The sequence below is a fragment of the Crocodylus porosus genome, unplaced genomic scaffold (assembly GCF_001723895.1).
Source record: "Crocodylus porosus isolate Cpor-Errol unplaced genomic scaffold, CroPor_comp1, whole genome shotgun sequence".
Taxonomy (NCBI): domain Eukaryota; kingdom Metazoa; phylum Chordata; order Crocodylia; family Crocodylidae; genus Crocodylus; species Crocodylus porosus.
The window spans coordinates 52,943,320-52,962,572 of record NW_017728886.1 but is presented as its reverse complement, the minus strand read 5'-3'; the positions used below and the strand labels follow the sequence as shown (position 1 = coordinate 52,962,572).

The 19,253-nt window shown below is 40.2% G+C and overlaps 1 protein-coding gene across 1 annotated transcript; it reads left to right on the top strand.

The window, feature by feature from the left end:
* Positions 1-9,375: 9,375 nt before the first annotated feature.
* Positions 9,376-17,517, top strand: AGR2 (anterior gradient 2, protein disulphide isomerase family member). The gene is made up of 8 exons (XM_019534202.1): positions 9,376-9,475; positions 11,111-11,251; positions 11,594-11,657; positions 11,876-11,928; positions 13,006-13,079; positions 13,490-13,553; positions 16,209-16,292; positions 17,287-17,517. Exons 2-8 carry the CDS (start codon positions 11,119-11,121, stop codon positions 17,334-17,336), a joined length of 522 nt encoding a protein of 173 aa, XP_019389747.1. The 5' UTR covers positions 9,376-9,475; positions 11,111-11,118; the 3' UTR covers positions 17,337-17,517.
* The last annotated feature ends 1,736 nt before the right edge of the window (positions 17,518-19,253 follow it).

The following is a 19,253-nucleotide window of genomic DNA, read 5'->3' as shown; positions in this document are numbered from 1 at the left end:
TTACAAACTAGTCAGAGGGGGACCAGCAGGCATTGGGGGAGTCCCTGTTCCCCCGAGCACTACCAAGAGTGACAAGAAATAACAGTCACAAGCTGGCAGAGGGTAGATTTAGGCTAGGTATCAGGAGGCACTACTTCACTGTCACGGCGGCTAGGATCTGGAACCAACTTCCAAGGGAAGTGGTGCTGGCTCCTACCCCAGTACTTTTTCCTGCCATGGCAGGGGGTCAGACTTGATGATCTGCTCAGGTCCCTTCCGACCCTACCAACTATGAAACTATGACACAATGACAGATTGAAAGAAAATAATTAAATCTTATTGGGAGCATCTATAATGTGTGCTTTACTGCAGTGAGCTAAGTAGCTCCGCAGTAAAGTATCACCATCTACATGTGCAGTCCTATTAGGCTGGAGTACATGTATTAACTCCACTGTAGGATAGTACTGCCTGACACAAGTATTATCCTACGGTGGAGTTTAGTGCACTGTAATGCACGTGTAGATGGTGACTGGGGCTGGTTGGGGCACAAGACGCTACAGTGCAAGGCTGCCTGCTGGCTAGCCCTGCACTGTAGCACCTTTGTGCCCCAGCCAGCCCCTCCACAGCATGTTGAGCTGGGGCAGAGTAGCTTTGGGCTGGCAGGCTGAGACCCCAAATATGCTGCCAGCTGGGGCTGCACTGCCCTGGCTCAATGTGCTGCACACGAGTAAGCGCTGTGTCCACAAGCAATAAACTCTGGTGTGAACTGCACTGGAGTTTATTCAGCTCCACTAATAGCATGTGTAGCTGTGCCCATTGAGGTGCTTGTGACCTCTGCTCAACTATATATTATTATTAAAAGCTAAATGTGTATTTTGTGATTTGCCCTGGGACACTGGCATCTGTAAAATGAGTCATTCATCAGTTGACTTTGCTTTTTTATAAAAGTTGTTATATTTGCAATAAAAAGGCTGGTGCATGGGATAGTTATCTGCACTCAGTAATTCAAACCTCAGGGTTGTTAACTTATTAAGTCAAAGCAGCATTCTCTCCAATAAAAATAAAGTCCAAGTTTCAGAGGTTCTGTAGATGCAGTTAAATCTCCCATTCACTCAACCAATTTTAAATGACAAAATACTCTCCTTTCTCTTTCCTGCTGCTGGTTTCTCTCTCTTGCTCTCCAGAAAGCAGGTAGTTGCTGCCAAATAGTCTCATGAATATTGTCCTCAGAGAACACCTGTTGACTGGTTCGGCTGGCTGTTAGGTTGCAAGCAGTCTGAGCATCAGCTGTCTATTTTTTTCAGTAATCCCAATAGCCACAATATATGATAGGAATTTAAAATCCTCCTTCCTAAGGTTCATAAAAAGTTCATCTTGCCTCCTAAAAAGGCTTAACTAGTTGAAATATGATAGCCAGACACCTGTCCAGACCAGAAACCATGAAAATATTCCCAACTTCAAATTCCCTTTTTGACCATATTAGTCACTAGAAGCTCTCCACAAAGTATTAACAAAATACTGGGCATGAATACATGAGATTTGTATTAGCAAGTACTAAATGTATTAGCACGTACTAAATAAATGTACAGTAACCATAGTTACTGCACAGTAGCACCAGTCTTTAGGTGACACCTCTGTGTAGCAGCCTAATAATACTGCTCAGTAGCTTATTACCACTGTCTGTGCTGTGACATAGTACCGCACAGAATTTTTCAGTGACTGTGCAGTCAGCATCTCATGTAGATACGCCCACTGACCACTGAAATCCTGCCTATACACGGCTCCTTGAGAAGTCCAAAGCACTTTGCAGACAGAGGGGCAGATTGTTAACTCCCCATTCTAATTACACAAAACAGGTAAAAAAACTGTCTATTTAATTAGGTGGGAGATCTCATTATGCCAATGCTACTGATTCATCATAGCACCTGATTGCCCTGATGTACAGGATGCACTCCACAAAGAGACAATGCTTAAGTGTTAGTTGATACTAGCTGTTGTCAGCCTCGCAAATGGCCCTTTAAGGTTATAAACAGCCAAGTAAATGGTAGAGGAGCAACTCTGAACTGGTCCCTGATTCTAGGAGTTACAAAGCCTTCCATATCCCATAACTTCCAGCACAAGTCAAAACACAGCTCAGATGCATCTCAGACGTGAACCCAGTGTCTACTGGCATAATTCATAAAGCCCTAAAATCCAGTCTTCCCTGAGTTCAAAATTATTCTAGGAATACAAAATAGACTTACTGAAGTGCAGGAATGAAAAATATTGGGTGCCTGTGAAAGGAAAGATGGGATTTGGAGAATGGAATTATGTAAACTGGAATGTGATTAACATAGTAGGGTTGAAACTCCGTCTCCTAGGTAAGAATAACATTTCTTTGTCGCTCTGATAATGCTTTAGTGGTGCCACCTGAGGGAGTGTCCCAAAAGATAGTAACAATGAAATAAGGCTTTAAGTACACGTGTCTTTATGTCATTCTCAATAGCTTGCTCACCCAGCTAACTGTTCAGGTAGATGAGCTGCACCTATATTTGTATAATGAATCACCCACACACCAATGATATTTGGCCTTCTCCGAAAAGAAGCCAGTAATGATTCTGGCCCAGGAACAATACCCCAATTTATAAATGAAGTAAGTCAAATTCCCATTAGCTCAGCTTCACTGTGCAATATATTACCTTTGGGACCATGGGGTACATCTGGGTCAAGTTGTGAGCTCCATTTTGAACTATAAACTACTTTACTTATTGTGTGCTGAAATCATGCCTACCATAACCAAGGAAATATTCCAGTCAGCTATACTTGCTAGGAAAGGGTCTTGATGGTCAATGAGAGATCTTTGAGAGATCAATGAGAGTCTTTGAGAAACCATCAAGACAGAACTCTTGAGCCTTCACTTACTGACCCATCTTCATGGAAAAATGTACGCAGGAACTCACTGGATGATGAGGGGGAAGATAAACTCGCCACTGAAGTAGATGGGAAAAGGAGACAAAACTAATTATACTTAAGGTCATTTTCTGTAAGGAAGGTCATCCACTGGCACAGTGGTGCTCAACTTTGTGGCCCTGTGGGCCAGAGGAGCAGTGCAGGGCTAGGCCACAGGTTAAACCACACTCTTCATGCCAGGATCAGGCCTACACACCTGGATTGGGCCTTGCTTGGTCTTGTCTGGCCCCTATGTGCCAGGATTTGGGCCCTGGGGCCCTGCTCTGCCTCTGCGTGGCCCCACATGCCAGGATTGGTGCGCAAAGGCAGTGTGCTACCCCCATACAGTCCCACATGCCAGGATCAGGCTCTTGGGCCCCACGCTGCTTCCTCCCAGCCGCACGTGCCAGGATAGAGTCCCCTGCTCTGGAATTAGGTGTCTCTGTGATTTCTGAACAACATAATCTGCACAGAATCCTCCCAGGCACAAGCAGTGTGGCCCACTAAGACTTAATAAATAATCTTCTCAAGAAACTTAATCCCCCTTGAAAATTTCAAATCCCTCTGAAGTGCCTATCACAAGCAATCTCACTGATGTGCTGAGAGAGATCAAATAAGAAAATTAATCATTCTTTACGTTCCTTATGTTGCTGCTCCTGGGCTTGAGTCTTCTCCTCTTAGTATACAAGTTGAGCAATGTGGGCAATATATGTTGAAGAAGCCAAGTCCTTTAGGTTACACTATCCTTCCCAACATGACATTGTTTATTAAATGATATAACAGTTGCACTCAGGGACCCTGGAGGATGTCTGGCAGAGTTGCCCACTGTTCAGTATACCAGAGGATTTGAAGGTAGGTCAGTTCAGCCATATCTTTCAGCACACACCAACACTTCCACCAAGTGAAACAGGGCAATATTAAAAACTGATTCTAGAACTCTGCCTTTATCTAAACATATTCAGAGGATAGTATTTCATGCTCACATTCTCTTCTGTCATTTTATATCAGGTAACATCATATGTAGACAGTGGGAAACAATTTCTTTCAAGCTTATCAAAATCCTTTTTTGTAGTAGTAGTAGTAATGGTAGTAGTAATCAACATGCCTAAATGAACAGAGAATTTTAAATCCCATCTATCCTTTTGCTATACTGTTTGAAAAATGAATGCACTGTATATTTGGCATTCATTTAGGCTGCAGGTAATACAGACTGAGGGAAGGATTCATCAGAGTGAACTGGGTGATGGATCATGATTTAAGACAGGAGGCCAGCTCCTTAGCAAGTATAAATGACACCTGTGGTTAATTAAAGCCAATGAGTGTTCAGGTCACCCTGCACTAAAGCTATGAAAAAAAAATAATTTGTGGGGAGGGAAGGTCTCAGTTTCTCCTACTGAAGCTATTCCACCCTCCATGGAATACTTAAACAAATATTATGACAGAGAAATAACAAGAAAGATATTCATCTAGGAGATGGAACACTAGATTCCTGTCATTGTTACAGATCAATTTTCCATGAATACATCCTAATTAGTGGAAGGTTGTCTTAAATTTGTCTTTCCCACTGCTATGGCAGTGAAAGCAGCAGTGGGGGGAAGGCGCTGGACCCCTGCACTTTGTTCCCCTGCTCCTTGCCCCCCTCCGTCCCCTACCTGCTCCCCCATGCTTGTGCCTGCCCCCCTCCTGCACTCCCTGTCCATCTGCTTGCCCTTACTTTCTGCTTCAGCACCTCCAGGACAGTCAACAGTAGTATAGCCCCAGCCCCAGGCCCTGCTTCCCACACACCTCACATGGGAGAGGTACTTCCTCCCAAACATCCCCTTCACAGACACAACAGAATGGGTATCTCTTGTTCTTTAGCCATCACTTGGAGCTTCTGCTGCTCACTTTTTTACAATGACTGCCCTTTCACATGCCAGGGCACATGTTTGGCTTGTAGGGTCATATAGCAAAGTAGGAGTCAGGATGTCATGCTATAACATGAACATGTACCACCTAATGGGCCCAGTACAATTCAGAGTTGCAAACCACTTACTTTATGGACTACAACTTAGCAACCACACACAGGAGTAGGATGGCCATCGTAGAGGACATTCCCATTTTCTGCTACTCTGTCCTCTATTGATACGAAACCCAGTGCCTTTACATTAAGAGAAAAATAGAGGACATAAAGGCATCAGGTTTTGTATCAACAGAGGACAGAGGACAACCAGACTGTCCTCTGTGTTGGCTACCCTACACAGGAGCTTACCGGACAGAATAAGGGAAACATGTTAGAGACTTGGGAAAACCAAATCAAAGCTCCAACAATGTTAAATAAGACTCCCTGCCCTTACTGCCAACCAGAGTGCCTCAGCATAGTCACAAACCCAACCGCCTTCTCCTCCTCCCCCAGCTGCAAGTGGCTGATGCAGTGTTTATCCCCTAACTTCCTCTTCTTCTTATGCCCCATTCACAGTTCAGTCTCTTGATTGAGAGAGTCTAAATGTGGGGCAGTCTGCCCCCCCTACAGTTCCAGGTGCTGTACCACCCGTCCCACCTGTGAAATGGTCATTGGTCTGGTACCAGCACTCATCAGAGCCCCTCAGTTGTTCTTGGCCATTTCAGCCCAAGCAGTCTTAACTCCTCAAAACTGTTCCAGGCCTAGCCATCTGGTGGCCACTTGTTACCTCAAAACTGCCTCTTTTGTTGCAACTCTACTTACCAGTTCAGCAGCAAGTCTGGTCATCCCCTCAGCGCTCTACTGCAGCATCTCAGCTGCTCCGAGAGGAGTCCAGAGCATGTAGGACCCGCCGCTGTGCCACAAAAGAAAGACTCCTGAGTGGAGGACTCGTCTTTCCTTCTCCTTGCTTTACCCATGCTCCTTTACCCCACCATGAGAGGCTGCAGTCATTTTTTGCCTAAGTCATATTTGAAATAGTTCTCTTTTCCTTTTATTTTCAGATATGGATAATAGAATTTTATAAACCCAACTTCAAAATGTAACGTTATGTTAATGAAAACGGCCTAAATTGTCATATAACAAACATGCAAGTGAGGCCTGGGTCCCAGCTCCCCAGAAATGCTGACAGAGGGCTCCTTTGCCCTGTAGGACTGCTGCCTGTCTGGTGGTCTCAGGGAGCTCTGGCCACTCTTCTCTCTGTTCACCAACAGGTGTCAAGAGTTAGGTCCCTAACCTTTCAAGGCTCTAATAGTTTATATACAACTATTTATACAAACTGAGACTGTCACTGGCAACAGGAAAGCAGAAAGTAGCCCCCAACTCCCGCATGTAAGTAATATTCCAGAATATTCCAGAGAGAAGTGGACTCAAGTCTAGACAGACAGCAGAGAGGGTTGTGGCTGCCTGCTGTAACTGCTGGTCATTAGGTAAATGAGACACAAGTATCCTTAGTTTTGTGAATGTAGCCTGAAACTTTATTCCAGCAAAACAATTGGAGACATTTGTCCTTAAATTTGCAAATCATTTGGGAAGGATCAAAGGTGTAATTTTTGGTGACTATAAGTATCCACTAAAAAAAAAAAAAGACTGAATCTACTCGGTATCTCACCTAAATAGACTCTAATGCCAGTTACCAAATCTTATTACTGCTTTGACACTTGAAAAATCATCGACTCTCAAATGTGGCATTCTCTTGTTTTGACCTCAATATATTTATACAGCAGGGTCACCTATATGCTTTGCTACCTTACTTCAAGATGTTAAATAGCAAAATCTGTATCTTTCCAAATGTTGTAGCCTTTCTAAACAATCTCTCTTAAGTACTTCAATATAATCGGGTGTTTTTTCCTACAAAAAAGGCTGTTTAATTTCCCTCCAACTTTTTTTTCCTTAGTTTGGGATTAGTATTCATAACCTAGTAACATATGCAGCCCCTTCCATTTTCTTTTGGAATGTACTCAATATATTCTTTGAAACCTGATGAACTCTTGCTCTGTGGGATACATATATGCAAGATATATCGCAATAAATGGGAGACTCACAACCAGAGTTAAGCAAAGCATATAGGCAGCCCTACTGCATAAATATATTGAGGTCAAAACAAGAGAATGCCACATTTCAGAGTCAATGATTTTCCAACAGTTTATTTTGATATCGGTAAATATTAACTGGAATAGGACATAACTGCTCCTTTAAGAAAATGAGGAAAAGCCTCCTGGCTAGAACTACTCTGTCCCAGATTTTCCTGGAGCAGTTCTTCTAGGACAGGTGACATGGTCACCGAGGTGGAGGAAGTGATCACAAATAAGCAGTCTGGAATGTGTACTAAAGCATATGCTAGTCAGCTGTTTGTACTGTATTGGGATTTCTGGTCATTTTCAGGTTTATATACACATGGAGGACAATTAAAGTAGGATTGTACATGTTAATCATCTAGATGTCTCATGGTACAGGTATACAGAAAAAAAAAGTTGTTCTTATGTTACTGACTGCTGCTGAGTGCAGTTTGGGAAGAGATTCAGTCAACATGCATTAAATCAAGACTTGGAAAGCTCAGAGACTCACTGAAATAAGGTCAAGAGTTCAGAAATGAATGTTTAACTTTAGGTACACTGAAGTATCTGAAGTGATTGGATTTTCAAAAGTGAATACTCAGGAGCTCCCACAGATTTCAAGTGTCTAATTGTGGCTTTAGGAGTCTAATTTTAGGCATTTCCAAAAACATGGCTTTTGAGTGAATGCAGTTTGAACATATGCTGCAAAAACTGTAAGATATAGCTCTGTGTCTTACAACAGCCATACAGGAGCAAAATAAAATGCTTGTATGTAATATATTTCTCTCTCATTTTGATTACTTACCAATCTATGCATAAAGGTCTTAATAAACACTTTGATATGGATTTACAAATTGTTGACCTTTTAAATGCTTAGCTTGCTTTCTTATCCTATACCTAATAAGCAGTTAATAAATAAAATGTAATTTCTCATTGTAGTACATTCCTAAAAATGTAGTAATTACACATCAACTGAGATCATGATCTTGTCTCTGCTGATTCTTTTCCCTAAATACATTTTGCCAAATGTTGGGAAAGCTAAAAAATAAATATTGATGTATTGAAGCACAAGGTGATATTTGCTTTTGAATAAACTTAGCATGAAGATATTTGGAAATCCCTTTTCAGTAATGACTATCTGAAAATATAGTCAATTTGAGAGACAGAAAAAGAAGTGATGAATTTTCTTTCCCTATCTACATAAGTTAACAGATCCCTCTCACAGGTGACAATTTTTATGTTCATTATAAAAAAAACATCTACAAAGCAAAATGTAACAAGGATACATCAAATGACATATATTAAAGTTTTAACATGTAATCAGGATGACAATGTTTCCTAAGTCTCAAAACAGGACAACTTGAAAAGTGGTGGTGGGGGTGTTACCCTAGTGCTTCCTTTTCAGCAGTTCGCTGGCATTCTGCAGTACTCTGCCCCACTCCATCCTGTAAGTCTCCACTATGTTTAGCTGTATCTGAGCTATAGTCTTAGGTGAGTGGCTGGAGAGCAGTGTGTTGTGGGATGTTGAAGGATTAGCAGTTGCCCTATCACAGTTCCAGCTAGAGAGCACTGCCACTGCTGCATTCGAGCTAAAAATGGGACAAAAGCATTCATTCCACCAAACCAATTGGATCCCCAGGACACATATTTAAAATGGGACTGTCTGGGGGGAAAACAGGATGTATGGTCACCCTATATATCATGCCCATGCCAGGATCACAATAAATCATCTTCCAAAAGATATCTTCCGTACTCTGGAAATTGTTCAGTATAAATACTGCAGCAAAGGAGATGGTTCTATTATTTTTCTGACTGCTATACTGTACTATATGTATATCAGAAATATAAAACAATGTATTTTTATGCTGTGCCTAAAACAAGTATTTATAGATTTACTTTACTACACAGAACATTAAGAGGACTCAATTTTAGATACTTTTTAAATAGGTTTTTAAAGTTTCTAAATAACCTGATGACCTCAAAGGCCTGTATGATGTTTCATTAAAAATGTTCCTATTTGTTTTAGATTGTTAAAAAAACCATATCATTGCTCTGCATTAGACTACCCTGTGCAGAGTAAATGATTGTTTAATCACTACACTGATGGAAACCTGGAGTTCTGAATCATCATTTTAGTTTCTCAAAGAAATGAAAGAGCTGTGATCCAGGCTATAACTTTCAGCCAATCACATAAAGACAAATCAGCCTTCAGGCAAATCAGGAGTCTTGATTTAAGCTTACCTGGACTTGGCTCTTCGCCCAGTTGTAAAAATCTCTGTTAAAAACACTGCAAAATTCATATTAGCGTGGTTCCATTTTTGCACATTGTCATTGCTATGAAAAGCTAAATATCAAATAGCCTGCTGATTAAAACTAATTGATCCTGAAAATGTTTTTTTTTTTAAAAAACAAAGGGGAAGTTTAGCTCCCTGGGGCTACTATTCAAATACAGAGCGGGTGGGTGGAGTTGAGGTGTGCCAAGGTACATAAGTAGGCATTATGAGCCCTAGAGGTTCACACTGAAACTTGGAACACTTTCATAGTTCTTCAGACAGGTGGGAGAGCAAGCAAGGTAAGGCTGTGAGCACTGGCTGAGAAATGCACCTGTTAGGATCCTGTGAGCTTTACGTTCAAGTTACTTATTACTGCGGCAGGTAACAAACAGAAAGAAAGGAATGGAGCGACTTATAGTTGAGCTCGCCATGGGGGAATAGATGGAATAATGCTGTCTCTTCATGTTAAAAGAATTAGAATGATTTTTTTTTAATAGCTTAGAATGACTTTGCACAGATGCTGCTTTAGGTGTAGTGCTTCTTGGCCTTTACTTTCAGTTCTGCATCATCCTGAGATTTGTTTGTTCTTGCTTTTCCTGGTTGGCCGGCACCCCCTTGTTCTTTTTAAAGGAGACCTTCATCCGTACTGATCTGAATAAACTATCTTTACAATCTCCAGTGGGCTTCTAAGCAAGACTCATTCAAACCTCGTCCTTTCAGAGAACAATTTTTTATTATGTAAAGGTCAGTGTATGACCAAAACCTGGTATTGCTTTTTGCATGGCTCTGAAGCTGTGATTGCATAGATAGTCAGGGTCTACTGAGCATTACAACAGCAAAGAATGCTGTACCATTTATTCAAGCTGAGGAAAGCAAGCCCTCCCAGGGCTTCCCACAAAACCAGGCAGAATGGCATCACATTTCCACTCTTCTAACCTGCGTTTTAAAAGACGCTTGCTATTGCTTATGCACCCACGTTGATGTTCCTATGCTTTAGAATGTCTGCTTACCTTAAGCTTTTCTGTGTACCTTTCAGCTCAGTACCCTAGCATCCAGTGACAAGTGAATGAGAAAGTTGGATCATGCTAAGTGAATTCACTGGTAGAATCATTTCATTTAGAAAACTGAGAAACATGTCATCTAACATGACCTGCTTCATTCTCACTTGTACAGTTGGGCAGAGGAAGAGATTTCAGCAGCAAAGCATCCCTGGAAGTGATACATTGGATTTCTAAACCAATCCTCAGTATTCTAAATGAAACCATTATTTCTTGAAAACTGTATTATTGTGTGGCTTTAAGGGAAAGATACAGTTAGAGAACAATATTAGAATTCAAGACATACGTTGAAGGCGTAACTCCCTGTAACTACATTGTTTCATTTGCAAAACTGAGGAAATGACCTCCTCAACCTAACTTCCCTGAACAAAACACTTGGGAAGTGCTTAATTATTGCACTGATGGATTTTATAGAAAGGTCTCAGAAACACTTACTAATATTTGCAAAAGCCTTTATATTCTTACATGATGGGTATTATAGATAATGCTGAATTTTCATTGTTTCTTTGAGCTAAGTCAGTATGTGTAGTACCGTCAAGAAATACAGGAGAGAGATATAGCATCGAAGTGGGTCTCTAGGCTGACTTCATCTAGATGACATAAGCATATTTAAAACTGGCAACAAGTAACTTAAAACAAAATTATACCAATCCCATAGATATTAAAAAATATTTGCTAAACCAGTCTGACTATTCATTACATTTTTAGGAACACAATCTACCTATAGCAGTTCATTCCAGCAGTGACCCAGCCCTGATATATTTTTATGACTTAAATGTAGACTGAGAGGTTATATGTAGCACCACCTTCCTAAACAATTATCCAGTTAGGAGTGTGAAAAATGCCAGCATTATAAATGTCAATTATCTTTTTCAGCACTAGTCATGGAGAAGAATTATATTTCAATATCCCTGCTACTTGTTGCTGTTGCCTATACCCTCGCTAAAGATCTTGGGGCTAAGGACAAAAAGGACACAAATGAGTATAAACCAAAACTGCCTCAAACTCTCTCCAGAGGTAACTTGTTGTTCATTCTCACTGCCCTACTTCCATAAGAATCTTTCACCCTTTGATCTCCTAATATTTATTCCTCTTGCATTATTAATAGTTCCTTGACACTTTGCTCTTTTCCTTTCAGCTACCTATATTTTAAAAAAAACAAACAGTCTCTTGCCAATTGAAATACACTTTCCTGATATTTTTTCTACAAGTCATTTTGCCTTCCTTGCATTTTAATTCCCTTTTGGCAACACATTCTCAAAGTAGTTCTCAGTAGCTTTTACATTTACAGTTGACTTGAAATAGTCTTCTCATCGCCAACAACTTTGACAGTGACTCCTCTTTGTCATTTGCCTTTAGGTTGGGGTGATCAGCTGATCTGGACTCAGACCTATGAAGAAGCCTTGTTTAGAGCAAAGTCTGGGTAAATCAACTTTACCTAATCTTTTGATAGGTTTCAATGGCGCCATCTAGTGTAATATTTATGTTTACATGAATAATAGCAAGAAAAGAGAAGTTGCCAGAACTTAGAAATGTGTCCATTTGTTAACTGATTTTACAGTCTAAGATGTTTTTCCACATAAGTACTGACTTTAAGATTGGTAATAGTAAAAATCTAAAATAAGACTTTTTCTGTTTCAGTAACAAACCCATAATGATTATCCATCATTTAGAGGACTGCCCACACAGTCAAGGTAAGTTTTGAGTAGAAATATCTTGCTTTACACCTTTATATAACTAAAAATACCACCCATTTTTCTTCTAAAAACACCTCATTGAAATACTAACCTAAGCAAGCAACCTGTGTTGCTTTCAGAATTGCAGACATTTTAATCTTGTACAGTACAGGTTCAAATCATGATACATTAGTTTTCAATTTTGTGAGAATGATGCAAATTTAATCTAAGGCTGCGAATAAAGGTGTTGAGAAAGTGTTATTTCTAGAGATGGACTGAGCAAGATGCATGCAATTCTCACTCCTGATCAAAGTTACCATTTACAATGGGATGCAGATGGGTCAGTGTAGAAACTTCAAGTTCTTATGAGATTTCTGCCATACTGGGGACATCTATTTTCTCAAGATTTCCAGCCATATTCATACCAGAGCCCTGATGCAATGTCATCTATATGATTAGTTCCTATTGCTCATGAAAAGCCCTACAGATTTCCCTGGGGATCCCTGTGCACCTAACAGACCATCCAAACAACTCAGTTTTGAGAATAGCCCTCAACTTGTAAAGCTGGAAACCAAATCAGAACTAACTTCAGAGTGTTTGGCTTAGAGGAGATTCATATGCATGGTTAGAAGGAGTTTAGACTACAGGAATTCAGTTTTGTGCCACTTGCCTTTGTTACGTAAGGTCTGTTCCAGCTACTGTTCACCTACACGCTAAAAGAAAGGAACCTACAGCCTTTTCAGCTGGTCACTACAATCTTTTTCTAACTTGAACTCAGGGTTTGAATTACAAAGGAGCTCATGGGGGCTGAGCCTTGTCATAAGAGATGAGAGCTCCCTTGTAAGATTTGAAAATCATAACTTGTGGGGGGTCTCTGATTTTATTGGGCTATCATGATGGGCAGCCTAATTTTTTTTGCAGACCCCTGCAAGAGTCAAAGTGTAATTTGAACCCTGCATTGGACTTGTATATTATAGCATGGAGAATCCACCAGTCACTCCAGATCTGATTCTGTATTGTTTCTTGACAAAGATAAATGGTTAATTTCCTTCCTGGCTTTTGTTTTTTTAACAATCATTCACATTTATGTTCTAGCACTGAAGAAAGTATTTGCTGCACACAAAGAAATACAGAAATTAGCTGAAAAGTTTGTTCTTATTAATCTTGTTGTAAGTATTCAGCTACACTTCATTAAAGCTCTCTTTTATAATACTGTCTGGAAGCAATAAACTTCCATCTTTATAGTGTCTTGGATAAGGTTAATGTTTAGCATCACTTGCCAAGGGAAAATTACTATGCTGCAATAGGGCTAGTTTTAGCAATAAATCTTTACCTATTATAATAATATATAATGATTATAAAATATTTATACCAATAAAACAATTAATTATGAGATGCCTTGCAGTTTTAGCATTGTTCTCTCATTAATGTATTCCTCACATATTAAAACATAATCTTTAAAATGAATTTTAATTTTATAACCTCCAAATTATGAACTGGAAATTAAACGTTCTGTTTATATTACCTATACAGCATAGCTAACAACACTCTTGATTTAAAACCTTATCACTTATTCCAGTATGAAACAACAGACAAGCATCTTTCACCCGATGGCCAGTACGTCCCTCGAATTATGTTTATTGGTGAGTACCTGACACTCTCAAAGAGGCTCAAGAATAATGCTATCTATTGTAAAGCTGCAGAGACTAGGCCTTGTAATGTGACAAAAACATAAAACCCTCAGCATTATTAATGGGAATTAATTCAGCAGGAGAATGGAATTTTTATATTTGATTTGCTGGGATGGATGAGAAAAACCAAAAAGAGTGACATGTTGGGTATTATCTTGGAAAAGGCTCAGATACTAATAAAGAAAAATGTATGACTTATAAAAAACAGAATAATGCATTCCATAACAGAGATCAGTAAGCAAATGAGGACTGTAGATCAACTTAAGCTTGGAGATGCCTAGGAATTTTTATAAATATAGAAGAGGAACCTAGTCAAGATGCAATAGAATTCCTTTTGGCAAATGCACTACACATTGCTTATGCACTTTATTCAAGTAATGGTCATTTCAGGTTTTGGTTTTTACTAGTGTTCAGGATAAAACAGGACCTATGACATCAGTGTACCATCACCTTTCAGTCTCACCTGTGATAGGTAAAGTCCTAGGCTTGTAATCACCTGAAGTCAGGCCATTGGTCCAGAAGTTCATTCTATAGGTCTCATTAAGTCTGTATGGATATAGTTAGGGTCTGTAAAGATATACTTAAGGCCTGTCAAGTCCATCAAGATGTATAGATTATTGACTCCATTTTTTTTTTTTTTAGTATTTCTGAAGACTTCACAATAAGACAGGTTCTCTTTGAAACAGAATTTTGTGAATATCATAAAAATAGCATGGTCAAATGCACATAAAGGGCCAGATTTTCAAAACCAAGTACCCTGAATTACATACTTACTGAAAGACAGACAAAACTCTTGGGGTAAAGGCAATATCTTTTATTAGACCAATTAGAAGATATCACCTCTACCTCAAGAGTTCTGTCTGTTAATGGTTTTTAGACCAATACGACTACAGTCTATATTCCTACCTACTGAAAGTACACTAAACCCCAACACAACAGGATGTTTAGATGTTTGGCTAGTCATGTGCATGAACCAAAGAGCTGTATGTTGAGTGCATTCAGCACTTGTGCATTGTTATGAAAACCTAGCTCATGATGTATGCATCTAAAAATGTTAAAGTTTCATTATAGCCATATAGTTTGCTTGTTTTTTAATTCACTTCCCCACAAAAAGTAATCCCTGAGATTGAGAAGGAAAGGTATGCTTTTGTAATGCACCATTTTAGGCCATAAATAGTTCCATAATGTGAAGAAGATTGCTTGAAATAGTTCCAATGAGGGACTACATTCTCCCTTCACAGAATGAACACAACACTTGGTCCCAGAATAAAAACAGCAAGGGATGTACTAGAAGCCTCATGCATCCATGCTGGCTTAATGGCTTTCAACCCATGCCTGCTTCATAATAGCATGACTTCAGCAAGTCTATACTGTTAGGGATTTCTCTGTTCCCTTCAGTCTGTAGGAAAGTAGCCTCTTGGGGAAGATTCCCTGATGCAAATGTAGTTCCACTGTGGAGTTAAAGCAGGTTTCAACTACATTAGATGCATTCTTTCTAAGGCTGATATAGGAAGCTGGAAGTGGCTTTCCAAGCCAGGCCTACCCCATACCTCTGGTAGAACCCTGACTTCTAAAAGGGCTTTACAAGATTTGGAGGGCAAAGGAAGATAACTTACAGTAGCAGATCTAGGATTTGTTAAGAGGGGTGTGACAGCAGACTGCCCAGCAGGAATAGCAGGCAGGGACTTTTTTTTTAAGTTGCCCAATGAGGTAAGAATCTTCCTTCCTTTGTTTTTGTTCCTCCTTCCTTCTCCTCCAAACTCATCTGCAGGTCCCATCCTCTCCTCTCTCCTTTTCTCCCTTCCCACACCTTTTCATTGCTGCTGTCCCCACTCTGGAGCACTGTTGGGAGGCTCCAGAGCCATTCCTGCCCCTCTCCAGTAGGCTGCATGGGAAGCTGGGCTCAGCCAGGGACAGCAGTGGTGAATTGGTTCCCTTTCCGCAAGCCTACTCTGGGCTGGCAAGAAACACCCAGGGAACCAGGCAGGAAGGTGAAATCTGTTAGCTGCCACCCATACCACTATCTCCAGCTGAGCCTGGCTCTCCCAGCACAGCCACAGATAGCAGCATAGGCAGGCAGGAAAGGTAGAGGATGAGGGTTATGAGGGGTGGAAAGGTGCTGCTGAGCACAGAGGAGAAGTTCTGGGGGAATAGTTATTTTCTTTGGGGACTTTAAAAATAGTCCTGGCTGCTGCTGCTCCTCTGGGGTCAACTGGGGTGGAGGGGAGTGCATCTGTGCCCCTGATAACTAACCTATAGATTGATGGGACTATTCCTACTATTCCTTTCCATTGATACAAATAAGGGGACAAAAGACAACTTGCCTCTTTAAAAACATAAAGATTTGTAACCATACAAGTTAAAATAGTCATCAGGGTAAATCAAGGGTGAACTGTGGTGAGAAGTGAGCAGATGCATCACTCAGGACTGAATTTTGCCCATACAACGTTTATAAAATCCTATAAACTCCTATTGACTGTGAGTGAAAGCAGGACGCTATTCAGGATTGACTGTTCCATGTGTGCACAGAGCAAGTCAAGAGAGAGTCTACTTTGTCATCATCAGCTGCTGTTTGAAAATGCATTTCTTTCTCCTTTACTTCTCCAGATCCTTCCCTGACAGTAAGAGCAGACATTACTGGAAGATACTCAAACCGTCTCTATGCATATGAGCCTTCAGATATTGCATTGTGTAAGTATTATTTCCTAATGGAACCTTAACAAATATATTTCCAGTATACAGATTTCTTTTCATAGAACAATGACAAGTGCTAGACAAGATATGTTGATAGCTACTGGTTGACATGAGACACTATTTAGCCAAAGATCAGGGGGAAAAAAAGAGGTTCCAACTCACATCACATTGTGCCTTACCGTGGAAATAATCACAGGAATATTAGCAGACCTACTAGTCCCATAAGAATGGCAAATTCACCCCCATAAAAACAGTATATATAAATACACTAAGACAGGGGTAGATCTCTAACAGTATTTAGCACTGGTTCACTCTGCACCAGAATACTAAAGGCTCATTAAAGCTGAATGGAACCTGAAGTTCATAAATGCCTCTGTCACTTTTGAAAAATGAGACTTTGGGCATTTCAATACCTAAATCCTTCTTGGAAGTCTGGACTCTACAAAAAGATTAGAATGGTTGTTATACTAAAATCTTTGCTTACTGAAGAACAGTGCTATCCTGTAGCCTTAAACTTCTCTCTTCTAACAAATGAGAGCATACTTTATAGGAACTTGCATAACCAGCAACATTTCATTTTGCAGGATAAACAAAATGTTGATGCCATAAGGTCCTTATTGTACCATGAGTAATGAGTCCTGCTGAAGTTAGTCAGAGCTGCTTGTGTAGCAAATGCTAATGTTTGTTTTCTCCTTTATCATGCAAAGGGAACTAAGAATTATTCAGTGGACTTATTATATGGAATAGATTATATAGAATTACTCCTGCTATGGTATTTTCCAAAAAAATAAAACAGTTTCTGCAGAAGCTCAGGTGAAACAGCTGTATACAAAAATTTTGGAAAAATTAGATGGCACAATATGATTAAGTAGATGACACAGTAAGAATCAGCACAATGAAGGACTTGGAAAGGTTATCATTTTGCTATTAAAGATTACTTTTCTTTCAAGCAGAGTAAGTAAGATAACAGTTTTGTGTGTTTCATTTGTAGTATATGCAAATATGCAGAAAGCTCTGAAACTGCTGAAGACTGAACTTTAAGAGAAAGAAATTGAAGAGCCAAGATGTCTGATTTCTTTCTCTCCTCTGCTCACTGGCATCGGTGAAGAAATTAGCTAGGTGGATCTTTAGAAGTACACAGCGCTGGTTTATATGCAAAACAGTATGGTTGTATGTTAATACTTTTGTACTGGGCAGCATTTTAAGGCCTGATTACTTTTTTAAAAAAGCATACAGGCATATAGTGTATGTTCCAACTGTAAAAAAATATGATTTTTAAGAAAATAAATCCATTTTCAGGTGTTTACAAAACATTGTCATATTTTGTGGGTTTTCCTCAAAAATTTACCTGATCAGTCACCCAGTGATATTAAGTGCAAGGTTGTTCTATCAGGCTTTAAAAATGAGAGATTATAAATGTCACATCTAAGCTCATCCCAGGGAAAAAGAGAGTCATTTTACATTATGGCTTGAAAAGGAGGGCAGCTTTGTCAAACCTGCAATTTTAATAGTCAGTTAACATTTTTATTCCTTAGTCTGCTGAGTATTTTTCCTGCTTTCAACGGTTTTATTTTTCTTTTAAAAAAATTCAGTAAGAAATATAAAGAATTTCAGCAACCTCTAACAATATGAATCTGGAAACTTCTCCCAACTTGTGGAGTTTTACATTCGCAATACTTATTGATGTATTGTTGTATAAATTACCATCTTAGCCAATACAGCTCTAGAAATTACTGTCCAAATTTGGATAGTAATTTCATTTAGATAGTACTTTTCATTACTGCTAAAATGAAAAGTAACACAATAGGAATGGCACCCACGTGTTAAATGGGCCCCACTTTCCTTCCTTAGAGACAAGTCTCCAGCATGTACAGCCACAGAGTACAGGTATACCACATAACTTCTGGTTATATTGTAATTCAAAACTGCCATTTCAGCCTCATAGAATGGGAGTATTTACCTGTGAGTTATATGCTTCATTTTCCCATAGAAAATCCAGAACACTATGTGTAAAGGACCTTGTTATAGAATGGGCAAAGACCATCGGTCTCTGATGTAGGTGGGTTAACTTATATAAAGATGATAATGTGGCTGAATCCTTGTTTTAAAAGGAATACTTACACTCACAAATTCTGAAAGCAACCAGAGCAGCGGGGGTTTTCTTGGCATATAACCAAGAATTTAAAAGCAGTCAAAATCTTTGAGACCAGAGAAGAATCTGATTATTTTACACAGAGTTCAGTTTAAATCAGATGCAGTCTAGAACGGATCTATAGTTCATATGTATGATATTGGAACTTAAAACACATATGAGAAAACTGCTCGCCTGGCCACATAATAAACATCCTTGAGAAGGAATATGGATAGCACAGGTTCCCAGTTGTAGATAGTCTGGAAGGAAGGGCCCAGAATGACCTTGACAGACAGGAGAAATGGTTCTCAATCAGTGAAGTGGGATTCAACAAGGACAAGTTCAAGTCCTGCACTTTGGACAAAATAACTGCATGCACAAACACGGATTAGGGAATGACTGGCTAAACTGCTGTACTGCAGGGGCTGCACCATGCTCTTCCCGGTGGGGCAGCTATGCTAGGTTTGGGGCAGGCAGTGGCAGCACTGGGAGGGGGCTATGGATGGGAGGGCAGCTGCAGCCACCCCAAGATTTGCCGTAGCTCACTTGACCCCCATCCTAGCATGGCCCCCCCCATGCCGGGAAGAGCCTGGCGTTGCCTCAGCCCCAGCCCCAGCCCAGTGGCAAGCCCCCAGATCTGCATGGGGCGTGTGCAACAGCGAGAGCCATCACCCCCTCTGCACACCCTCTAGACAAGCCGCAGCTCCGTCCCACAAACCTGCCTCACCCCAGCTGTGCAGGGCCTAGCAAGGTGAGCACAGGTGTCCCTGGGGCTTCAGCCTGGCAGTGCAGCCAAGCCTGGCCCTGCTCCAGCCCCCCTTGGGCAG